Source organism: Myotis brandtii, unplaced genomic scaffold (genome assembly GCF_000412655.1).
Source record: "Myotis brandtii unplaced genomic scaffold, ASM41265v1 scaffold144, whole genome shotgun sequence".
NCBI classification, from domain to species: Eukaryota; Metazoa; Chordata; class Mammalia; order Chiroptera; family Vespertilionidae; genus Myotis; species Myotis brandtii.
In genome coordinates, this window is record NW_005355159.1 from 1,632,226 (window position 1) to 1,657,487 (window position 25,262).

The 25,262-nt window shown below is 46.3% G+C and overlaps 1 protein-coding gene across 5 annotated transcripts in view; it reads left to right on the forward strand.

Moving 5' to 3' along the window:
* Positions 1-25,262, forward strand: part of DAPK2 (death-associated protein kinase 2) — a 109,917-nt gene that overhangs the window by 19,722 nt on the left and 64,933 nt on the right. Inside the window, exon 1 of one of the 5 annotated variants that reach the window (XM_014535480.1) lies at positions 9,826-9,918. The exons of the other annotated variants lie outside the window; for them this stretch is intronic. Coding sequence (XP_014390966.1) covers positions 9,869-9,918 — 50 coding nt within the window. The 5' untranslated portion in view covers positions 9,826-9,868. Of the gene's footprint in view, positions 1-9,825; positions 9,919-25,262 lie in introns of those variants that run through there. 5 annotated transcript variants of the gene reach the window in all.

The window sequence follows — 25,262 nt, forward strand, 5'->3', positions numbered from 1 at the left end:
GATCAGCTGCCTCCTGCACACCCCCTACTGGGGATATGCCCGCAACCAAGGTACATGCCCTTGACCGGAATCAAACCTGGGACCCTTCAGTCCGCAGGCCGACACTCTATCCACTGAGCTAAACAGTTAGGGTGCTGTCCACGTCTCTTAATGAGATGCTCTTCCTTCTTCTGAGCACCTTCTCTCTACCCACCTTCCTCTCTTCCACTAGTTCTGCTCAGCCCTCAAGTCCAGTGAAAATACCTCCTCTCCATTTAAAGCCTTGCCATGAGTACTTGCCCCAGCCATCTTTCCAGCTTCAAGCATCCATAGCTCTTAGAGTCTGGGCCTCATATATAATTCTTCTGAAGCAGAAGATTTTCTGGAGGTTCATTCTGTGTCCAAGCCAGGCTGTGAGACCCTTGAGGACAGGGGCCAAGGTTTACCTTTCTTAGTGTTTCACCACCTTTAGCATAGGGTGGGATGCAAGGTAAGCATTCAGCAAACACAAGGGCCAGTTCAGCCATAAACTGTGCTCAGCCAGCTGAGCCTCCAGGCCTTGAGTTTGTGTCTACAAGCCCGGGAGCCAGTAGAAGTACAGCAGCATCGTTTTCACCACAGCTCCGCTCACACAACCTTCTTTGTTTTCTTGCCTGGAGGGGGCAGAGCAGGGGAACAGGCCAAGTGTGCAGAGCTGTTTGACATCTCAGCAGCTGTACAGAATGCTCACTTGTTCTCCCTCTCATGTACCAGATTCGCCCCACATCACAGCTTCTTCCTGCGCTGGGTCAGCCTAGTGACTTCTGTCTTGCTTCTGTTTCTCCAGGAAGTGACTGAGCCTGGTTCTGTGAACTCAAGTGGAGTATCTAGTCCCAGGGAGAGAAGGGGCAAGGGCTTCCCTTTTTTGGACGGGGTCTGCTGAGATGAAGGGAAGGCCTATTACCATGGAATTTCTAGGTCAGGGGTGTGGCTTTCTTGGGGCTATGTGAGAAGTAGAGAGACTCATTTGTGGCATCTGAGCCATCAGCCATGGACTTGAGTAAAGACTTGATTCAAGTCCCACTTTGGCCACCAATATGTTGTGTGGCCTTAGGCAAGACACGCTCCCTCTGTTGGCCATGCAACATTTTGGTGGTGCAAGTGGGATCTGAATGCAGGTCTCCTCACTCCAGCTCCTTTGCTCTTTCTGCGACTCCACAGAAACACTGTAGGCATTTGGTATATCACACCATCGTCTTTCCTCTCCCTTTTGACTTGTTCCTTTCAGTACCCGAGGTGTTCTTAGGAATAGGGACTTTCCTCCAGAGGTCTGTGTCAGAGATCTATCTCCAAACTATAAGTTTCCTATATTTCCTTCCTATAGATACTTCCCGTTAGGCCCCAGATTTCCTTGGGGCTACCCGATGGGCCTGTCACTTTTGACAACTGTGAAGAGATTCTTTTTAGAAGAGGTGGGCAGGTGGCACTGCTTTGGGGAAGCAAGTAATGCCTTCCCGCCGTGGGGCTCAATAAAAATTTGTCCCACGAAGAGATGAATGAACGAATTCCAGCGGAAACAAGAGAACTGACGACGCCATGGTATCGCCTTAATCATCACTCTACGAGACCAGGCCAGTTTTGGGGAGACCCTTCTGTGAAACTAACCAGAGCAGCACTTGCCCGATTTGAATCCAGGCCTGTGAGGTGGGTTCTGCTCCCACTGCAGTCTCAGCTGTTTCTCATTCATTCAATGAGAGAGGGCTGGTGTGGGAGTGCAGGGATCCAGGCTTTGGTTCTGGAGCTATATGTGCTTAGGCAAGTTCTTCCCGCCACAGGGCCTCAGTTTCCCTATGTCTTAATATTTAAATGTCTTTTGGCACGAGCCTCCTGGACTTTAAGATTACATGAAGCATCCTTGCTGGGCCGGGGCCCACCTGTTCAGTCAGGGCAGGAGTCACTCACCTGTGGCCTGTGGCACAGTAAAGCCTCTGGTGCCGCCGAGACTGCCTCTGCTGACATTAGGCAGGGACGCTTAGCACCGAGTTTATTCAGGGCCTGTTTTAGCAACACTGCTAGTAAATATTGACTCTGTGGCAGGAAAATGGAAAGCAGAGATGACTGCATTAACTCACTCAAAGGGTAGAAGTTCACTAAGCCCTGATAAGACAAGATGTAGTTACGCAATGTGTAGGTGTGTCACCAACAAATAAGTTGTTTAGGAGTGGGGAGGAGGGAAAACAGGACGAGGAAGCCGTTATGGGCAATCCATGGCTGCTGTCTTGTCGGCACCGGCTGGCTCTCTTAATCTTCTATTTGATTTTAAACACCTTTGAGGCACATAGAGAAATGACTGGAAGGAAATACACCAAAACATTTATTGTGACATTCTCTCGAGATGGTGAAATTGCCACTAATTTGATTTTTTCATATCCTTTTTCTATTTTCCACTCTGTCTACAATGATCACATATTATTTTTGTAATCAGAGAAGGGCAATGTATTAGAAATAAAATATTTTTATTTGAAGGGTCTGAACTTTCAGAATCTTCTAGGTCCCTCAAATCATTGTTTTGTTTATTGGACATTGTGTAGTAACATAGCTGTCAAGAGAAGAGTGAAGTCCATATGAGAGAAGTTATTCTTCTAAATAAACCCTGTGTTTACTTAATGATTTGTACTCATGAAAGCAGAATGTGGTGGGAAAAAGTCCAATCACTTGCGATTTCAGGATTTTTTTTTCTAAGTAAACAAACACTTACTGCTTGGAGTGCTTTCTGTTTGCCAACCCTGTAGTCCAGGCCCGGCTTGGCCCAGAACTGGGCAGGTCTGAGAACTGGCCACTTTGATAAGTGGTTACATGTGAGCCAAACGTAGGAGGAGCCAGGTATGAAGGAGGGACTAGGCCTTAGAATTTGTAGCTTGGGGATGGGGATGCAATTATAATAAAAATTACCACCGATTAAGCACCAACCATCTACCAGGAGCCGTCCATACATTATTACTAATCCTTAGAAAATTAGCTGCCTCTTAGGGATGAGGAAACCAGGGCCAGGAGAGTCACCTTTCCAAAGCTCCAGAGCCAGTCAGCAGACCCGGGTTTAAACCCATGTCACCTGACTGCAAAGCATTTACTCTTTTTTTAAAATATTTTTTTATTGATCTTCAGAGAGAGAAGGAGAGAGAGAGAGAGAGAGAGAGAGAGGAAGGGAGAGGGAGAAACGTTGATGTGTGAGAGAGAAGCATCAATTGTCTGATTGGCTGCCTACCATTGCCTATCAGCGACGAACTCGAAACCTGGGTATGTGCCATGATCGGGAGTCAAATCAGTGACCTTTTGGTGCATGGGACAATGCTTAACCAACTGAATCACACTGGCCAACGCCAGCATTTACTCTTCCCACCATACCAGGCTGCCTCTCAAGTGACTTAGGGTTTTGCACTGGAAAACAGAAACCTTCAAGGAGAAACCTGCAGCCTCCAGACAGGACTGAGGGTCTTTGGAGGAAGAGGCAGCTCCAATGTGAAACATGAACGAGTAGCTGCAGGTAGGATCCTAATGTATCAGCCCTGAACCCAGGACTGGGAGTTTTTGCTCACCTGGGGTGACTCAGCAGGCCCAGGGGGGCCATGAGAACCATGGGACAGGTGGGCCTCCTTTGAGGCTCATACTGGCCAGTCCAGAGGGCCCTTCATCTTTGGACTGCTTATGCTCTAGGGAAGGCCTTTCGTTGGGGAGCTGGAAATTGGAGCACAGGGTTGCTGCATCAAGGTTGGTGCTTGGTCTAGAGGCCTTCTTTGTTCACTTCTTTTTTTAAAAAAAAAATACATTTTATTGATTTTTTACAGAAGGGAAGGGAGAAGAATAGAGAGTTAGAAACATAGATGAGAGAGAAACATCGATCAGCTGCCTCCTGCACACCCCCAACTGGGGATGTGCCCACAACCAAGGTACATGCCCCCTGCCAGAATTGAACCAGGGACCCTTCAGTCCGCAGGCCGATGCTCTATCCACTGAGCCAAACCGGTTAAGGCACTTTGTAATATATTAAGTAATAATAATAAAAAAAGAATAGGTACTCAATAAATAGTTATTGAATGACTCAAAAAAATAAATGGTGTTGGGAAAATTGGACAGATACATGCAAAAAAAAAAAAATGAAACTAGACCAGCAACTTACACCATACACAAAAATAAACTTTCCTCACCCACCTCCACTGGAACGCGCTCTACCTGCGGACCATAACGAGAATGCTGTGTCTGCCCCCCTCACCCGGGAAGGCCTGCCTTCCGAGAATGAATGCCTCAGAGTTTGATTTCAGTTAAAGTTGGTTTCCACGTATTTTATTTTCTTAGGAGAAAAGATGTGTGTTTTGGGGGAGGGGCTGAATTGTGGTGTTTGGTGTTTTTAAAAAACTATGTTTTTTGGCTGAAGCAGCTGAGTTGATTGAAGCCCAGCAGTACCCATTATGGAAATGCCTTATCTTGTGGTTCTCCTGAGTTGTGGCTAGAATATTTTTGGTTCCTTGGCAAAGCCAGATAGGATTTCGAAATTTGATGGCGAAGGTTTCCACGTCACCAAAATGGAAAGGAGCAGTGGCATTTGAATGCTCCTCCTCTGTTCCAGGAGCTTGTGTTACTCCATGGCTCACACCACTGTGCATGTCTTTTGTTTCTTACGTAACAACGGTAATAGTAATAGTTACCTACATTTGTATGGAACTTTACAGTTTATAAGGCATGTTCATGCACATTATCTCATTCAATTCTCATGGTTGCATTTCTAGACAGGCAGGGGCTATTAACCCTCCTTTTACAGAAAACGGAGGCTCAGAGAGGCTAAGTGACCTGGTCACACAGCCAGGAAGAGGCGGTGTCAGAATTAAGCCAAGGTGTTCTGACAGCAAACCAGGAAAGGCAGGGAGGTTTGCACCCAGTAAGATGTGGACCTGCCCAGGTCCTGGAATGCAGGCTCTCTGGGCACGGGGAGATGTGAGCATCGCCAGACCTCGCTGTGACTGTCCTGGGCCCAGCACAGCCAACCTCTGTAAAAATGGGACAACCTTTAGGTGTATTTTGGGGTTTTGTGGGGGGCTTTGCCTCAAAGGCCTGCTCTGGCTGCTGCTTGGTTTCTACTGTAATTGCGCTGTGAGACAGAAGGGTAGGTAGAGGCCATTAGCCTCATTTTACAGATGAGAAAACTGACGTTTCAAGGGGTTGGGTGACTCAATGTCACTTATTCATTAATCGCATGACAAATATTTATTGGGTGACTATTGGAGGTACATAGGGGACTGGGGTCACACCTAGTGACTGGGGAAGGAGGGACTTGAAGGCACCAGACCTCGCTGTGACTGTCCTGGGCCCAGCATGGCCAACCTCTGTAAAAATGGGACAACCTTTAGGTGTAGTTTGGGGTTTTGTGGGGGGCGTTGCCTCAAAGGCCTGCTCTGGCTGCTGCTTGGTTTCTACTGTAATTGCGCTGTGAGACAGAAGGGTAGGTAGAGGCCATTAGCCTCATTTTACAGATGAGAAAACTGACGTTTCAAGGGGTTGGGTGACTCAATGTCACTTATTCATTAATCGCATGACAAATATTTATTGGGTGACTATTGGAGGTACATAGGGGACTGGGGTCACACCTAGTGACTGGGGAAGGAGGGACTTGAAGGCAATAAGAAGAGGGAACACAGTAGGTATTCGCCAACTCTGCTGAGTCGGAGCCCTTGAGAACAGCCCATGATGTGGATCTCTCTGTATCTTCCACAGCAATGAAAACAAGATGGGCTCAGGCCAAAGTTCCCAAGACACTTTGTTATCCATGTAAATAATGGTGATGATAATTGCTACCATTTATTGACCTCCTGTTTGTTTTTTTAAATATGTTTTAATTGATTCTAGAGAGAGAGGAAGGGAAAAGGGGGAAAGAGAGAGAGAGAGAGACATCGATTTGAGAGAGAAACATTGATTGGCTGCCTCCCGTACGCACCCTAACCAGGGATTGAACCTACAATCGGGGTATGTGTCCTGACCGGGAATCGAACCGGAGATCTTTTGGTGCATGGGCTGATGCTCAATCAACTGAACTGCACTGGCCAGGGCTATTGCCCTCCTGTTGTATAGCAAGCCATAGGCTGGGCATTATGCCTGTGTTGTTTCTAATTGTCGTAGTAACCTATGTGGCAGTGATTATCCCACTTTACAGATGAGAAAACAGAGGCTCAGAGAGGTCAAATCACTCCCATCTCAAGTTACCCTGGGATTAAGATCCAGTCTGTTTGATTCCAAAGCCAGAACACTTTCCACTGACCTACATGCTCTCTATGATAATGGACTCTGAGAAACTTGCTGGAGAGGATGGTCCAGTTGCTTTTGGGGAGCTCATGGATAAAGAGGGTCAGGCAGAGTCGGCTGGGTGGGTGGACAGGACTTCAGCTCTGGACAGAGAATCTTTAAGAGGCTGGGGCCCTGCTGGAGGCAGCCAGTACCTGATGAGAGAGCAGGGCAGGGCAGGACAGGGCAGGGCGGGGTGGTGTGGGTTCCTGTTCATGGCCCTGCATCCAGCCGTCCTGAAGTTCTCAGGAGCCAGAGGCTGCTATGTCCTCTTGGGTACCCTCCTGGGAAGGTCCCCCTGCCACAGGCCTCGTGACCCCTGTGACACATAGATGAGTGACACCTTCTCTCAGAATGCTGCAAACCCCAAGCCCGCGTTTCGCCATCTCCCTTCCCTGCTGTGTTAGTTTCCGGGGCTGCCATAACAAATTACCACAAACTAAGTGCTTTAAAACAGCAGACGACTATTCCCTCACACTTGTGGAGACCAGAAGTCTGAAATCAAGGCGTTGGTAGGGCTGGTTCCTCTGGAGGCTCTGAGGGAGAATCGGTTCCATGGCACTCACCGAGCTTCTGGTGGCGGTGGAATCCGTGGCATTCCTTGGCTGGTAGAAGCATCCCTCCAATCTCTGCTTCTGTCTTCACATCACCCTCTGCCCTGTGTGCCTCTGTGAGTCCTCCTCTTCTGTTCCATCTCCCTCTGCCTCACTCTTAAACCTATCATTGGATTTAGGGCCCACCCACGTAATCCAGAATGATCTCATCTCAAGATGCTTAAATTAGGTACATCCCCAAAGACCCTTTCACCAAATAAGGCCACATTCACAGGTTCTGGGGGTTGGGACATAGACATCCCACTATACCTGCTACTCCATTTTCCTCCTGGAGTTGTCTGGGACCTTTGGGGTCAGTGCCCTCACTGCAGACTGGGTCCTGTGCTGATGCACCTGTCTCTTCTCCCCAAGCAGTCCCCTGAGCATTATGGTCAAGTGGGTCTTGGACCCCCATAGACTAGCAATGAAAGGCCCTCGTATGAAGAGCTCATAGAACCCGGGGTTAGCTACTTGTGAACTTCAGAGTGACAGTTCCCACCTGGAACATGCTGTCCTTGTCTTATGGTCAAGTGGGTCTTGGACCCCCATAGACTGGCAATGAAAGGCCCTCGTTTGAAGAGCTCATAGAACCCTGGGGTTAGCTACTCATGAACTGCAGAGTGACAGTTCCCACCTGGAACATGCTGTCCTTGTCCCATAGCGGATAGGCAGGAGAGAGGGTGTCCTTGTGGATCAGCCAGGCTATTTGTCTCCTGCCCGTCTACAATAGCGGATAGGCAGGAGAGAGGGTGTCCTTGTTATGGCAAGGGCCCGTGGATCAGCCAGGCTATTTGTCTCCTGCCCGTCTACAGCTGGCACAGGTCCCTGACCATGCCCTACCCTCTCCTGCTGCCTCCCCTGACTTACTGCTCTGCAAAGATCTGCTCTGCTCCTCTGGCCAGATCTCCTCATCCTTCCCTGCCTGCCTCCTCTTACTCTATGCCTCATGCTTCTCTGATAATTTCTCTCTCCTCCCTCAACTGTGGCATGTCTTGTTTTTATTTAATTGTATTAACTTTTTTGCAGGATTAGATCTGGTGTGTGTGTGTTTTTTTGTGTTTTTTTTTTTTACTAGATGTAAGCTGAGATCTCTGATAAATACCCCATTGGCAGAGGAAAGTGTTTGTGGACTCCAGGTCTCATCCAGGACCTGTTGGGACAACCACACAAGGTTCTACCCGAGACCTTTGAGAGTATCTAATAGTCCAACACTCTGGTTTTCCAGAGGAAAAAATGAAAATCCAAGAAGTGGTGATTTGTTCCTAAATTATCAGGGGGCTTTGAACAAGTCACTCACTTTCTGGGTTCTCATTTCTTCCTCTGGAAAACCAGCACGTCGGACTATCAGATACTGTCTGTCAAACAAATTCAGAAATAACTGACAAAGATTTATTTAAGGGTCTTAGAATTTGCAAACGGGGAACACAGCTAGGCAGAAGCCCAGAAGTGTTCTAAAGAAGAAAGAAAAGCTGAGTTCTTGTAGTGAAAAGTGCATTATTATGAATAACCAGTCCTGCATCCTCAGCCCTAGGATTGGTCCAGGATGGTTATCGGTGAGATGTCAGGCAGTCTGATAACAGATGTCAGGTGGATATTGGGTGGACTGGATATGTGAGTCCTCAGGAAGTAATCAGAGGGTTACCTGGTGGTCTGATGTATATCCGGGCATTCATGCAGGACTCGAAAGTTCAAAAAGTTTAAGTTCCCAGTCTCCTTAGAACAAGAACAGAGTCTTCTCCTCCTGTCTCAGCCTTCATAATGTTAATAATTTGGGCAGCTTGGTTGAAGTGACTCCATTTAATTTATACCCTATCTTCACTCTTTCCTCATCTCAAAGCTCCCTTTCCGGTTGAACATTGTGTTTGTCCATATAGCCTTCGGGTCTCTGAAAGGTCGAGTTTGATAAAGGCAGGGCCTGGACCAACAGGACGGTTCTCCCTGTGCCTGAGGCAGGCCAGAGTTGCCAACCCCTTCACCTCTGCCCCCGGCATTGCTGCCTCCTCAGGGTGGACCACGCTTTTCTCTGTTAGCAGCCTAAGGGGTAGCACTTCCTAGGGTCAAGTTCTCTAGGAGGGGGCAAGGTCACCGTGGAGGCCAGTTAGAGGGAAATGAAGTGAATAATCACTTGATCCAAGTTGCTGCAACCTCAGGGAAGACCCAGGCGGCTGAACCTCCCAGCCCAGAATCCTAGCCAGAAGGTGTTTCTGTCTGGCAAAGCTACCAGCCACACCCAAAGAAGGTCGATTTGCTAAGTGAAATGACTAATTAGTCCTGAAGCGGAGATTCCTATCTTCTCACAGTGGCCTCATGATTTATTCATGTGAGGCTGGAACACTTGCAGGGCCTGGGCCCTTGTCTCCTGTGGCTTCCATGTGATGGGCAGCCAACTGTGTTTTTCCAGAATGGATAATTGCTCAAACCTAGCTTGCTTTCCCAGTGTCAGCCAGGAAACCTATGACTCTGGTCACTTAATAGCTCCCTCCTTCCCCTGGTCTGCAGCCGTTTCAGAAGGAATGCATTCTTATCTGGGCCTCACTCCTTCTGTGGCAATGTGGGCTCGATGGTATCTCAGCGCCTTCTAGCCCTCAGGTTCTTTACTTTTAAATTCCTACCCCTTCCCCCAGTCAGCCCTTCTGTTTTCTTAAGGTATTTGCTTCCATCGGGCTGCTTGCTGCAGGGTAATCAGAGACAGCTCAGCTGCTTGGAAGCCTCACGCTTGGTTTCACTTTTCTGCCCAATTACCAAGTCTTAAAGGCACCTATTGTCGTTTAAGCTGTTAGTTTCTGGCCTTTTAAGATTGCACAGATTCACCTAATGTCTTCTGACTTGTGACTCCCAGCCTAAAATCTCTGTAATGAAGAACAAGGTGCCAGCCTTTAGGAAGAGTTAGGCAGGCTCACTCCATCTCCAGATTCCAGTGGGACCTGTCTCACTTTATAGGACATTTGCAGTGTTACTATGACTGCCTCCTGGACTCTGGCTGTGGAATGATTCGAGTCCTTAAGGATGTGGTTGCCACCTTGCAGATTGTCTGGGGGTGAGTGTCAGGGGGTCCACAAGCCTCCTTAGAGGGACCAGACTGTTAGGGGCTATGTCATGGTTTTGTTTCTGTGCTTTTTTTTTTTTTGGTCTATTTGACATTATGATCACACCAAATATATCCCATTTCCCCCAATTATGTTACAGTGTAAACATTTTTCTCTATCATTCCCTTGGTAAATGTATTTATTGGCCATGAGATGTTCCAGATTGAATTCTTAACATGATCATGTAATAGCCAAAATTTGGAAGCAGCCCAAGTACCCATCTGTAGATCAGTTGATAAAAAATCTGTGCCACATTTATACAGTGGAAAGTGTGTAAAATTTTAATATTAAAATAAGAAGTTGTTAAAAAAATAAAGAAAACTAATTAATAAAAAAACAAAAATGATAAAAAATCTGTGCCACATTTACACAATGGAAAGTGTGTAAAATTTTAACATTAAAATAAGAAGTTGTTAAAAAAAATAAAGAAAACTAATTAATAAAAAAACAAAAACAAAAACAAAAAAAACTAGTGCACTTAAAAGCTTCTTTCCCTGTCCTGAATCTCTGTAGGCCCCATCCTCAGAAGTGACCATTGTTAAGTTTCTGTGTATCTTGCCAGAAATTGTCTATGTGTTTATACCATATATGCATATATTGTTTTTTAAAATGTAGATGGGATTGTACTGTACATGTAAGATGGATTCAGAATGATGTTCTAAAATATGATTCTTTAATCTTGTGCATTTCCCCAGATCGGTGTGTGTGAGTGTGTTTGTGTGTGTGTGTGTGTATGTGTGTGTGTTGTGTATGTGTGTGTGCTGTGTATGTGTGTGTGTGTAAATGTGTGTGTGTGTGATGTTCTTTTTAACAGTGACATAGATCACCTATTATAGATGGACCATAATAAATTTAACTAGTGCCCTTGTTGATAGACATTTAAGTTGTTACCATAACAAGCATCCTTGTATATACATTTGCATACCTCATTTACTCACCTTCTATCTGCCAAGTATGGTTTTAGGCACTGAGGATTTAGTGGTAAATAAGACAAACTTTTGTGTAACATTCATACCAGTATAATTGTCAGATCAATTTTGAAGAGTGAAATTGTTGGCAGATTGATGTAGCACATTTATTGAATGCATCTAAGCCACATAGAATATTTTATTGAGTGTTTGATAAATGATAAATCAGTGGCTGCCTGAAACTTTGTCCATCCCCTTGCCCCTGCCACCTTATGCCCCCCTTTCCCCAGTCTCCCAGCATTAAAGGGCCATTTACCGAGGCTTCAGGAAGGGCATTCCAGCAGTGATGGATGGGGACAGTAATATGTGTTTCTGACACTTTTAAGGATCATAGGGTACAGCCTTTCTGTGTCCTCACAACTGTGTGGGAAAGTTGTTTTACCAGAGAGCTTCCTGTGTCAAAGGGGGTTGGCTCTCCTCTCCTTAGCTTTTGTCATGAGAAAGATTCAGATGGATGACAGAAAGCCGTGTTGAAACAAAGCAAGTGAGTTTATTAAGGAAGCAAAGCAAGCAAATTTATTAAGAATCCACTTGGCATAAAGCACAAATGGCCAACCCGGTTAGTCCGAGCACTCCACCTGGTGGGGGCTCAAGAGTTTTATACTTTACCCCCCTATAGGTTTCAAGGTTCCCCTGCTGGGTAGACTAGATTTCAAGGTTCCCCTTTTACATTGTTATGGCTTTTCCAATAATTTCTGAGAACATCTGGCAATTTTATCTTGGCAAAGTCCCAAGACTGCTGACTTCTTTGTGCAGTAGGTGAGATCAACTCCCTTTTCCTGCTCTCTTCCCCCTCCTCCTGCCCTAACAACTATCTTTCTTGCTTAAGACCCCCCTCAAATGATACCACCCAACTGCTTTGGGGGTTTTGTTATTTGTCCCCCAGACTTTATCTGTCCTTGGGTTTAGCTGGCAAAAATGGCATTAATTTGGTCTTTGTTCTCTATTTTCCTGGACCAGGGTGATTTAAGCTATGTATTCTCTGGTTAGGGAGGAGAGGTATAAGCCATTTTCCCTCAAGTGTCCTTGGTTGGGAAGATAAAGTCTTGCCATTCACAGGCTGGCTGCGGCTGCCTAAACTGTTTGGCCATTTTTTACTTTTCTTGTCTTAGTTTCCCCATTCCACCTGCCCAGGAATTTCCCTAGCTTCTTAACTGTCCTGCCACAGTCGGAGTGGCCAGTTTGCACTTTACAGAAGGAACTGGGCCCAGAGAGGTAAGGTTAGTTAACTAAGGTTGGTGAAGGAACTGCTAGCTCCCATGAAGCTGGCTGGTGGGAAGGCTGGGATGAGGACCCAGGCAGAGGGGCGCTGCTTCCTGGGACTTCTTCAAGGGTGCTCAGAGTTCCTGCCATGTAAATTAAATCATTTTAAAACCAGAAGGTAAGTTAGTTTTTTTCTTTTCACTTACTATGTGGAGATAGGGTTCTAAAGGACTTGCATTTCATGAATTCATTTAGAGCTGCTCTGTGCAATGCAGTAGCCACAGTCATGTGTGATTATTTAAATTTAAATGTAATTAAAATTAAATCACAAGTTCCTCAGCTATGGTGCTCAGTAGCCACGTGGCTAGTGGCTACTGCAGTGGACAATGCACTTACAGAACATTGCTGTCACCCACGGCGCTGACTTACAGTGTCCATAAGGCTGTGGCATTGTTTTTCTCCTAAACACTCGAATGTTTGGGGGAGGAATTTTTGAGATCATCTTCACTTTCTAACTTTACAAGTAGGGAAAAGGAGGCTCACAGACAGGAGGTGCAGCTGAGGGTTCAAAGTCCCCCTGTGTATCCTCCACTCCAACCTGCCTCATTTATCCTGAGGGCCTCTATGTGTGTGGCTGCCTCTGTTCCCTTGCCCTGACCACTTGCTGATCCTAAGGGCCCAGATCAGGTGCCCTCTGCCACGTAGCTCCAAGTCTGCCTTCTTGCTGTGTCCCCACGACCCGGAGACCACAGTGTGAGTCAGCCATCTCTGCATGGCAATGCTGTGCCCTGCAGATTCTCCCCCAGGACTGTAGGCCAACCCTCAAACCCTCTTCTGATGGGGTCAGGTCAAGTTTATAAACACAGTTACAGGAAGCTGGGCTGCCACTGCACACACAAACCACCCCACCCAGCGATGCGCAGACTGAGACAGATGCTGAAGAATGAGGGGAGGTTAAGCTTGGACCAGATAAAACTGGAGATGCCAGCAGATGATCCAATGTTTTCAAAGGTGGGGGTGGGTATGCAAATTAGAGACCAAAACCTCTTGTAGAGGCTTAGAACAATTAAAATGCAAACTGCAAATCCAGATGATTGAGAAGGCAGACAGAGCCTTTGCCTGTAGTTGTCCTCTGGGCTTCGGGAGTGATAAGAAATCATTGGTTTAAGACTGAGAGACAAATGTTGAAAAGGTCAAGGATGCCTATACTTCATGCTACATAGATTTTATTTTCCACTCAACCACTTTCTCCCAAAAACTGTAGTTAGAAAGATTGGCAGAGGGTACTAAGCAGGCAATAACTGTTATTATTACTGCTACTATTACCATTACTAATACTCAGTAATAACAGTACTACTACTTCTAGTAATATTGATAGTTATCAACTGCTTAGCATTCTCTGCCAATTTTTCTAACTACTGTTTCAGTACTAGTAATAGCAGTAGTAGTCATAGTAAACAGGAAGGCCTGAGTTAAAAATTATATCCATAAAGCAGTCTTTAGAGGTGGAAGGAGCTGTTCTTTCTGGTATCTGAGGATATTCCTCTTGTGTGTTTACACTAGTGGCTCGCAAACAATAGTGGACATTGGAATCACCTGAAGGGCTTGTCAAACCATAGAGGCTGGACCCCACCCCCAGAGTTTCTGATTTGGCATCTCTAACAAGCTCCTGGGAGATGCTCCTGGGAGATGCTCCTGGGAGTGTGTGTGTCTACTGGTCTGGGCAGCACACTATGAGAAGCACTGGTTTATACCGTCAGGTGCTAGAGAGAACTCAGCTAAGTTTCAGTGGCACAGATTTAAATTTCTAAGCCCCTTTTACAAACCCTTGTACCCATGCCCCAGTGGTGCCAGCTGCCTAGAACAAGCCTCTGCACCAACTGGAAATCACTTTTGTTATTACTAACCATGGCTGTGTTCCCGATTTTCAGACCTAACCGTAAGTCTTGAACTTCTCCAATGTGCCTGTCTTACAGTGGGCGCGGTGGGTCACACCGATGAAGTGTAAGGCATTGCCCTGCCCTTAAGAAGATTAAGCTAGTTTTGCGGTGGGGAGAAGACAATCACAGGGGGAAAAAATGTAAGTGTGCTCAACTTTGGAAGCTGACACATTCAGAGCGAGGATCCCTGGGGGTTGGCGTGGCCAGGAGGAGTTGGAACTTGAATGTAAGCAGAGGTAGGATTTGAATAGGCAGAAGGTATCTCAGGACAGGCAAACAGGGCTAGCAGAAGCCTGGAGGTGGGAATGCATGTGCTGGGCTGTGCCTGCCGGGAAGCCAGAGTACAATTGAGCATGGGGCCAGGTGATGATAGGGCCCTGGGGCCTGGCCAAGGCACTCAGTCTTGATGGGAAAGGGAAAACAGGTCTTGAGCAGAGGAGAATGTGGTGACATCAGTGTTTCAGGAAGACAGACTTGGGGATGTGTGGGGTAAACTGGAGTGGGGGGGAGGACTGCGGGCAGGAATGCTGATCAGGAGGTGGTGCTAGGCGTATTATTTATCCATAAAAGTCTAGCTCAAGAGTGTGGCAGGTATGAAGAGAGTCTAGCTAATTCCATTCAGAAAACACATACTGCAGACCTACTGTGTGCCTAGCACTGTATTAGATGCCTGAGGATACAAGGATGGGTGATGATGGGCTCTGCCGAGGACCTCACAGTCTAGTGAGGAAGAGGAACATATAAAGAGAGAATTTCAAGCAAAATGCCATGATGGAGGTGTGCACAGCGGTGAAAACAGAGGGGGGGCGGGGCTGTGTCCAGGACACAAAGAACATTTCAGAGGAAAGATCAGAAGTGACTGGATAAATTCTGTCTGACTTTGCTGTGCTGCTTTTGACAAAGAGGAGGTGTTATGTTTTCAGACTTAAAAGGGGGGGCCTGCCCTTTCCTCCCATCGACTGCAAGGCCTGTGGTGACTCTGCAGCCCAGGGGCCTGTGTTGTGTGACCCCCATCTTGAGTTCACCCTGATTGGATAATTATAGTGCTCTGCTGTGCTGCTTGGGGTGTCCATTCAAGTGTTTATTTTCTTCTTCCCGCCCTCCCTTCCTTCCTCCTCCCTCTCCCTTCTGTTAAAACAACACAGGAAATTTTAAAAGGAAAGAGTTCACGCAACTATTCATCATCCTAGCACATTTTTGCATCTGTGTTCTCTACCATTTTTTGGCCCCACGCCTATATTTAAAACAAAACAAAAATGTAATCAAACTGTACTTACCATTTGCGCATGTTCACTTAACATTGTAACACCTGGAGCTCCTATTTATCGTTTTAATGTTTGTGTAATCTCCATTGCATCCGGAACAAATAATTGCCACGGCAGTTCCTCAGTAGAGGATGCTGAGTTTGTTTCCAGCTTTCTGTGGCCATGGAGCTGTGTTCTTTTCTCTTCTCTCCATAGGCCACATTTAAGTCCCAGATCTGTGGCTAGTGAGCTATGTTACTTAACTCTCTGAGCTTCAACTTCCTGGTCTGTAAAATGGTGATAATATTGACTGCACAGGGTGTTGAGAGATGACCCAGGGTCAATATATGTGGAAGTGTTTCATAAAGGACCCGCACATTTAGGCCTAGTTGACATCCAGGAAAAGAATGTGAGTATTTTATGGTTTTTCTTCTTTTTTTTCCTTTGAGATAGAACTTACATACCATACGATCCACCCATTTATAGTGTACAATTCAATGGCTTTTAGTATATTCAGAGCATGGATCATCACCGCAATTGATTTTAGAACATTTCATCAGCCCGCAAAAGAAACTCCATACCCATTAACAGTCCCCATTTCCCCCAATCTCTCTAGCTCTAGGTAACCACTAATCTACTTTTGTCTCCATGGATTTTGCCTATGCTGGCCATTTTATATAACTGGAATCATACAGTAGATGTTGTTTTGTGACTGGCTTCTTTCACTTTGCCTAATGTTTTCAAGGCTCATCCACATTGTAGTATCAGTACTTCACTCCTTTACAATTGCCAAATAATATTCCATTGTATGGATATAGCAGATTTTATTACATGCATCAGTTGATGGACATTTGGGTTTATGGTTCTTGATAAATGATGCTCAATGGCATCTATCAAACACTGTTGTGTACCCCAAGCTGTTTGATGTGCCAAAAAGTAGGACTTGTGATCCCTTTTCCAGTAACAAACGGCAGGAATTAGGTAACAGTAGGCCTTCGGAGAGCTGCCCGGGGCTGAGCAAACACTCGCCCTCCAGGAGGGGACTGTGCCTTCCTTCCTTCCAGTGCTGACTTTCCCGGGCCCGGAAGGTCAGAGGAGGGGCTTCGGGAGGCAGAGAAGCCTTCCTGGAGGAGGGGTCTTCCAACTGTCCCTCGAGGATGGACAGGTCTCGCCGAGTGAGGAGAGATGGACATGTTGGGCGGTGTGAGCAGGGGACAGGTTGTCAGGATAGGAGAGTGGAAGGAAGATTTGGGGGTGCTGAAGCTGAGGGTCCAGATTATATATAGACTGAGGGGGATCTTATGCCTTCTTATCATTTGGGGGTATGGGAGAAAGGGTTGTGTGGTGATGAGCATGATGACGTGAGGATGGCCCACTGCTGCCTTTTAGCTTTCCCCCCTCCCTGTAGCCGGTGGGGGTTTTTCTGAGCCAGGTGAGCCTCCTGCGTTTTCAGTGGCTTCCTGGAGCCGGGCTACCTGGGGGCGGGAGGGGAGAATAGTCTCCACCGTTTTCTTGGCTACTCATGAGATTGATGTAATCTGGGCTTGGCTTTCTCCTCTCCCAGCTGCCAGGCCTTCTCCTTGGAGGCGCCAAGTCTGAGCTGCCTGAAACATGAGGCGGGGTGGAGGGGAAGGAGGACTGGGTTGCCTGTCAGGAGACCTGTCTGGTCCTGAATCTGTCACTGCCTGGGAGAACAGAGACTTGGACAAGTCCATTCCCTTTGCTGGGCCTCAGTTTCCCCATTTGTAAAGTGAGGGTGTTGGTGAGAATTTGCATGGTTTGGTGAGGTTTTCTAAGTTGTATTGTGTACTGGGGGATCTTGGACAACCGGCCTTGGGTGGGTCGGTCCTGCTAGGACAGTGGTTCTCAACCTTCCTAATGCTGCGATCCTTTAATACGGTTCCTCATGTTGTGGGGACCCCCAATTTCATTGTTACAAATTGAACATAATTAAAGCATAGTGATTAATCACAAAAACAATATGTAATTATATATGTGTTTTCCGATGGTCTTAGGCGACCCCTGTGAAAGGGTCGTTTGACCCCCAAAGGGGTCGCGACCCACAGGTTGAGAACCGCTGTGCTAGGAGGAATTTGCGGCTTCTCTTAAGAGTCCTGGTATAGGTGCTAGGACTGCACAGCCTAGCTGGGGGTGGCCATGGCTGACATATTGTACAGACCATGACAGAATATGAGGATAGGTGTCTTGGTGCCCTCTGATGGTGGCCTGTTTTTGGTAAACTGGCAAAAGCCACATGCGCCATGGTTCAGGTGGGTACAGACCTCAGTGGCAGGTGCTGCTGTGGCAGCAGAGGGGTCAGGCTGGCCTGGGGAGGCTGGGTGGACCAGTGTGCTGGGCGAGGATCACTCAGTGGGGGCTGGTCCTGGAGCCCTCTTGGGAATGGTGGGGTGTCAGAGCGATGCTGGGCAGGCTGGTTTTGCCCATGTGGCTGAGATTTACGTGGCTGGATCTGGTTCTGCTCCTGGATCCAGTCCTTGTCTTCACTTTGCCTCCTTTGTGGGCAACATAGTTTCTGGTTGTTTTCCCTTCCCGCCCCCACCTTGGCCATCTGTCTCCTAGTGTTTGCTGTTGGCCTCAAGCTTGAGGGCCTCTGGGCAGATTGGTACAAGCCCGTTCCCATCTTGGGAGGGCACGTGGCTGGCCTCCCACCTTCTGCGTTGTTTCCCTTCCCACATCTTCTTCAGCACCTGAATGTCTTTCCTGAACTGTACCTGGTATTCCTGGGCTAGAGGCTGGGATTTAGGTCAGAGGAGGATACTGTTTCTGTTCCTATTTTCAATTTCTGTGGTGGATGTATCTACTAAATCCTGATCAAAACACATGGCCTCTCACACAGCAGAGCCTGAGAGTGAACAAAGTGTTTGAAATTGCTGCTGTTTGGGAAAACCTAGGCAGGATGATTTGCCCTAAGCTGCGTGGATACTTCCTGCCAAGAGCCTCCTGGCTTCCCCAACACCACAGGTAGGGGGATCCCACAGGGTCGGTATTGGACTTATTCAGACGACATGACTTTGTTTTGTTAAAGGCAAGATCTCCCACCTTAGGCCGGAGCAGGACAGCAGACAAACTCTCCCGGCTCAGTTTCCCTGCCTGGGAAGTGGGGCTCTGCTAGTCATCTCCCTTACTCACTTACCCACTAAGACGATCAGGTAAGAGTGTTTTGAAAGCTCATGAAAATCCTCATCTAAAAGGAGCTACGGGAGTAAAAGGAATTAATGTTTCAAAGGAAAGAAAGAGAAGTCGTCACTGATTTTGGCCCTGAAGCCAAGAAGGTGAGGTCAAAGGACAACCCGCGGCTGCTGAAAGGAGGCTGCGGCTCTCAGGGTTATAGGGTCCTTGGGTTGAGCCCCTGGCTGACTCAGGAGGCAGTTCTGCACGTGCTCAGTGCTTTTGTGTGTGTGCCCAGCAGCCGTGAGAAAGCCCACCCTGCGACTGTGGTGACGAAAGCTGAGGGGACAACCCACCAAACCAGCCTGCAGATCCTCTGGAGGCCGAGCAGAGACGCCCCCACCTCCAGCCCATGCTGTGGGGCACTGACAGCTTTGAAAGTCTGTATCCCTGAAGGAGTTCAAAATCCTCAACACTCTACTGATCTAAACAAAGCTGTACCGTCCAGGCAAAGGGATCCAAGTGAGGCAAGTCCTGGGTGATGATGATGACTTTTTATAGAATGAAGCCCCTATTGAGTGAATGGATCTAGACATTGATCATCAAAGCTGCTGTTATCACAGAGAGAAAGAGCCAGGCTGCATGTCCCACCTGATGGAGGCACACAGCACCTCCTATGGAGTTTTGCCACAAACAAACCTGAAGCTGATCAGCCTCTACATCCAACTACCAATTTACAGGAAATACTGGGGACAAAGGAACATGTTAAACAACACTATGGGGGTGCAATCGGCAAAATCCAGGCTGTGGAAAACTCTGCAGGTCAGAAAACTTAGTATTTTCAGCAAATGAATTGTGTGTGTGTGTGTGTGTGTGTGTGAGAGAGAGAGAGAGAGAGAGAGAGAGAGAAAGAGAGAGAGAGAGAGAGGAAGAGGGGGAGGAAGAGAAGGAAGAGGAGGAGAAGGGAGCAAAATATATAGATTAAAAGAGACCTACGCAATTATGAACTTTATTTGGATTTTGATTTGGTGAAATAAACTGTAAAATAACCTTTGTGACACAATAGGGAAAATATTAGCACCAACTGGATATTGATGATATTAAAGAATTATTTTTAAAAGCATGATAAGTACCATGGTTATAGTTTTTAAAGAGAAGGGTCTTATGTTTTAGGCATACATATTGAAAGATTTACAGATGATTTGCTTCAAGATAATCCAATGGAGGGGGGAGATATCTATGAGTTGATAATTGTTGAAGTTTAAAAAATTGTTTTTAATGAGATTTGACAAAAACTTTATGGGACTACTTGATCCCAGGTTGATTAAAAAACCTTATTGTATGGACATGTCTCTCAGTCTCAGTGTTACAGTCATTATTGAAATATTTGTAAACCAAATGAACTTCAATACATTAAAACAGAATAGGACTATTTTCTGGGTAGGTACAAAATAGATAATAATATCTATGGAGACTACTGTGATTAGATGCTGTTCTTAGCCCTTTTATCTGTTCATTTAATCCTCATAACAACTCTGTAAGGGAGATACCATTAGCAACCTCCATTTTTAGAATGCACTTTTATTTTGGAATAATTTTAGATTTACAGAAAAGTTGCAAACAAAGTACAGAGAGCTCCTGTATACCCTTTACTCAGTTTCCCCAAAGGGGGTAATAATAATACCTCTTTTATAGGGTTATTAAAAGGACTCAGTAAGTTATACATTTTATTTTATTTATTTAGTTTTTGCCCACACGCTTTAAAAACATAGTTAATATACCATATTATATTAGTTTTAGGTGTACAACACAGTTATTCAACATTAGCATACCTAACAAAGTGATCACCACGCTAAGTCTAGTAGGTCTGTCATTACAAGGTTATTACAACATTGTTGACTATACTTCCTATGCTATACATTACATCCCTGTGATTTATTTTATAACTAGAGGCCTGGTGCATGAATTCGTGCATGGGTGGGGGTCCCTTGGGGTGGCCTGCAGGGTGACCTGGCGCTGCCCCCTCACCTGCTCCACCATCCTGCCTGCAGGGCGATCGATCAGAGCTGGCTCCCTCAGCGCTGCTGCTGGTCGCCATCTGTGGGGTGATTGGGCCCCTGCTCGCACTTGCCTTGGCCTGGTGCCGCTCGCTCACCTGCTCCACCATCCCGCCACAGTCCTACTCCCATCAGGGCCCATCAGGGCCAGCAGTGCCTCCACTGCTGCCCACTGCCAATGGCGCGTCGCCGGCACCCACCATGTTCTGTGCCACCCCCTGGTGGTCAGCACACATCATAGCAAGCGGTCAAACTCCTGGTCTAAGGGATAATTTGCATATTAGGCTTTTATTATATAGGATAGGAACTTTGTACCTCTTATTCCCCTTTACTTTTTTGGTCCCCCCCCCCTTACCCTTACCCTCTAGCAACTAATAGTTTGTTTGCTATGTCTTTGAGACTTTCTGTTTTGTATTGTTTGCTCATTTGTTTTGTTCTTTAGATTTCACACGTAAGAGAGATCATACGGTATTTGTCCTTCTGTCTGAGTTATTTTACTTAGCATAATACCCTCTAGGTCCATCCATGTTGCAAATGGCAAGATATCATTCTTTTTTTTTTTTTATGGCTGAGAAAAATTCCAGTATATATATATTTATCTTCTTTATCCATTCATCTATTGATATACTTTTAGGTTGCTTTCATATCTTGGCTATTGTAAACAATGCTGCAATGAACATAGAGGCACAGATATCTTTTTAAATTAGTGTTTTTGTTTTCTTCTGATAGATACCTAGAGGAGGAATTGCTGGGTCATATGGTATTTCTATTTTTAACTTTTTGAAGAACCTCCATACTGTTTTCCATAGTTGCTGCACCAATTTGTAATCCCACCAACTGTGCATAAGGGTTCCCTTTTATCTACATCCTTATGAACACTTGTAATTTGCTCTTTTTGATGATAGACATTTTAATAGGTGTGACATGATATCTCATTGTGGTTTTGATTTCTATTTCCCTGATGATTAGTGATGTTGAGCATCTTTTCATGTTTTGTTGGCCATCTATATGTCCTCTTTGGAAAAATGTTTTTCAGGTTCTCTGCCTATTTTTTAATTGGATTTTTTGTTATTTTTTATTTTTATGAGTTAATACATTTTAGAATGGTGCCTAGAATACAGAAAGAAAAATGTTAGCTATTTTATGAATAGTGAAAAGCCTTTGCAATTAGAATAAGATGTGACTGTAAAATAATGAGTGATTGTTGTTGAGGAGAGAGAGGCAGATTCAAAGAAAATAAGAGATATCAGGAATCTAGTTTTTATTTTTAGAGGCAGGAGCCTAATTTCTTATACTTGTGCTCAGTTTACAGGCCTCTCCAGTGCGAAAGGAGAAGACATGTTCTGATAAATCTGCCAGTTGGTCACCTGTCTATCAATTAACTAATTAAAAAACATTTATTGATAAATATGAGCAAATTACTGTGCTGTGAAAGACACAGTGATAAACAGGAGAACTTTAAGACCTTTAAAAATCTGTTATTTTCAAAGAATTTTTTGATTAGAGTACATATACAGGATATTGTTTATTACCAGGGCAGGTAAAGCTGATTTGCGTTCCCAACCAGAAAGCCCAAATAAAAAAGAATTTCTGATAAATATCTATCTATATATATAAAAGCCTAAGCGACCATCTGACCATCTGACTGTTGGGTAGCTATGACATGCACTGACCACCAGGGGGCAGACGCTCACCGCAGGAGTGGAAACCACAGGCACGGAAACATGGAACAGACTGATGAATCTCAGAGGGAAGTGGGGAGGGGAGAGGGCAGGAAGAGATTAACCAAAGATCTTATATGCATATGGATTCATGCACCGGCCGGGTCCCTTGGCTTGGCCTGCAGGGATCAGGCTGAAATCAGCTCTCCAACATCCCCCGAGGGGTCCCGGATTGCGAGAGGGTACACGCCAGCCCGAGGGACCCCACCACTGCACGAATCTGTGTACCGGGCCTCTAGTTTACTGTAATTATAAACATTGAAAAATCAAACACATCATCCTTTCTTCCAAACACTATATTTAATCCGTATTGAGCCACAACATTCCCACCAGTTGTGGATCCAGATGTGGAGGCTGATTATGCCACTTTCTCCAAGGGTCCTGAGCTTGGCCCCTTCTCTGTAATAGGAGTCAGTGATACCTGTCCCCAAGGGCCTTCCGGGGATTTGGTGAGGATGAAATAAGAGATCTCAGGTGAAACCATTTTGTAAATCATAAAGCTCCTCTTCAAGAGTACTTATTCATAGGAGTCATTCATTAGATATTTATTAATTTGTGTTATACTGCCTTTTCCAAGGTATGAAAACAGTCTCATAGATCCAGATTTTCAGCAAGAAGAGCCAGAACCAAAGAGAATTTGTAGTGAATTTTTGGGTACCCAGGATTCCATTAGGTACTGGGTTGCAGGCTTGCTGTATGTAATATTTTCTAAGACGGGGCTTCTCAAACTATAATATGTATGTGAATCACCTGGGCATAGTGTTAACACGCAGATTCTGACTCAGTCGTGCTGGGGTGGGGTCTGAAATTCTGCTTTTCTAACAAGTTCCTGGTGAAGTCATGCTGTTGGTCCAAGGACCACACTTTGGGGAGAAGTGTTCTCAGGGGTGCCATGTCCAGTGGTGAGGACAGGAAGGGAAGTGCAGCGCAGGCCCTGGGAGGGAGGAAGAATGCCAGGAAGGTTGTGTTGGGAGCTGTGATTGCGGGTCAGTGCCCCCACTTCCTTCCCATCGCCATCTGGTGGGAAGAGGCTGCTGTCTGGGCTGTGTATTTGCTCTGAATTTGGGGGGAAGAACATACCCATTGTGAGTGCTCGGGGAAGGAGGAGGAAGGAAGGAGATTGCACCATCTCCTTGGTTAACTGTCCTTTCTAGGTGGCAAGCTGCATTTCCCCACGGCTGAACAATGATCTAGAGATAGCAGAATGAGCTAGGAAGTTCCTGCCTTCAGCATCTGATGGGGCCACACAGCAAGATCCAGTGCAGACCAGAACTTTAAAAAAAACTGTTTTTGCCCGTAGTGGAGGCGGTTGAAGAGTGTTGACTTAAGTGTTTCAAATAAGGGAAGGACTGCGGAGTAAGCAACCAGACGTGCTCCCACCCTTCTTTTTACATTCCTCTGATACCTTTGTCATTTCCTACCCCCAGCTTGCCAACACAGGCGCCCTCATGCTGCCTCCTAGCAGCCCAAGCCTTCCACCGCAGGGCCCATCTTGTTCTGCCTTCTCCCCAAGTACCTAAGTCCTCCCCATCCCCAACACAGTTTCTTCTCCTCTTACGTCAACATTTCCTTTCTCTTCAGCATAGCTGAATTTTGCCAGGTGGTAGGAAAGCAGTCTAATTCAACTAATTCATATTAAGGTATGCATGACTGCCAATCCAACTAGCTATAGTTATTTTATGAACTGTGACATACATGGATTCCTCCCCATTTCTCTCCCTCGGGTCAGAGCCTAAGCTTTGGGGAAACTTGAAGTTCTGTAGGGTCTCTTTTGCTGCAGATGGTGAGAACTCAAGAGTCTGGGTGTGGGAAGAGCTGTGGGACAAAATCCAGGTGTACCTGGTGCAGGTGTGTCTGTTCAGGCAGAAAGGTTCCTTCTGCCTCTACAGCAGGCCCCAGGAAAAGCAGGAGGCTGTGATGTAAGGGAAGTTTCCTGTCGCTGTGTGGTTTTCACATGGCGTCCTATGGTACACACTTGGGTAGGGGTTGTGTGTGTGTGTGGAGTAATCAGACAAGCGCTTTGTGTTGCTCCCCTTTCAACCAAAGCATCTTTGCTTTCATATATTTTTGAAACAAACATTCGTAAGTTCTTAAGGCCCCTGGCAAGCAGAACTGGGGCAGGAGGGATTGATTCTACTAAAAGAACTTCTGTGCAATTTCATTTTTATTTAGCCATGTTTGTGTCTATTACTGCATTAAAAATGTAAAAAAATAAATGACAAGAAAAAGAGCTCTGCTACTAGAAAAAGTTTGGAAATCCTTGCCAAATCCAAGACAAAGACTAGGCGTTGAATGACCTGGGGTCTTGGGCTGCTCTGCTCTAAACTGCTCTGTGACCTTGGGCCAGCTGCCCTGCGTGGTTCTTCAGCGGTGAAAAGCGTCCTTCCTCTCCCCTGCGGTTTGACCCTGTAATTTCGTGAGAAGCAGCTGTTGGCAGCTGTGGGCGCAGGACTGTCCCTCCCCTTCCCTGCAGTGCCTGGAAAGGCTTGGGTCTGACACCCTGCCTGCCCCCGCCCCGCCCCGCCCCAGCGTGCTCCGATCATTCCTAGGCTGGAGAGGAAGGGGGATTTTGACCAAATTACGTTGTGTCTTACTCACCATTGGGACCCATGGGAAAATCCCTCCCCAGCTGGGCGGTCTCCGTCAGACTGTATGCGCAGGGCTCCTGAGCTGAGTTTAGTCCATCCACATCGAAGGGCTTACTGTGAACTCGGTGTGAGCTTAGGTGTCCTGGGGGTAAAGAGAAGTTCCGCCCAACAGCTCTGCCCTCAAAGAGCATGAGAGAGAAGGCACACGGAAAGTCTAGTTTAGAAAAGCAATTTGCGAGGGTGCCCTCTTCAAATGCTTGGCGGTACTTACCCGAATGAGAAACTGCCTGTTGTTCATCTCTGTGTTCCCAGTGCCTCCACTCACGACTCATTTATAGCGCGCACACTCACTGAGCACTTGGAGATGCCAAAAGCTCAACAGTGAGTGAGACAGTGCCGACCCTGCCTTTCGGGAGTTTTCAGCTGCGTGATGGGAGGGTGGGAG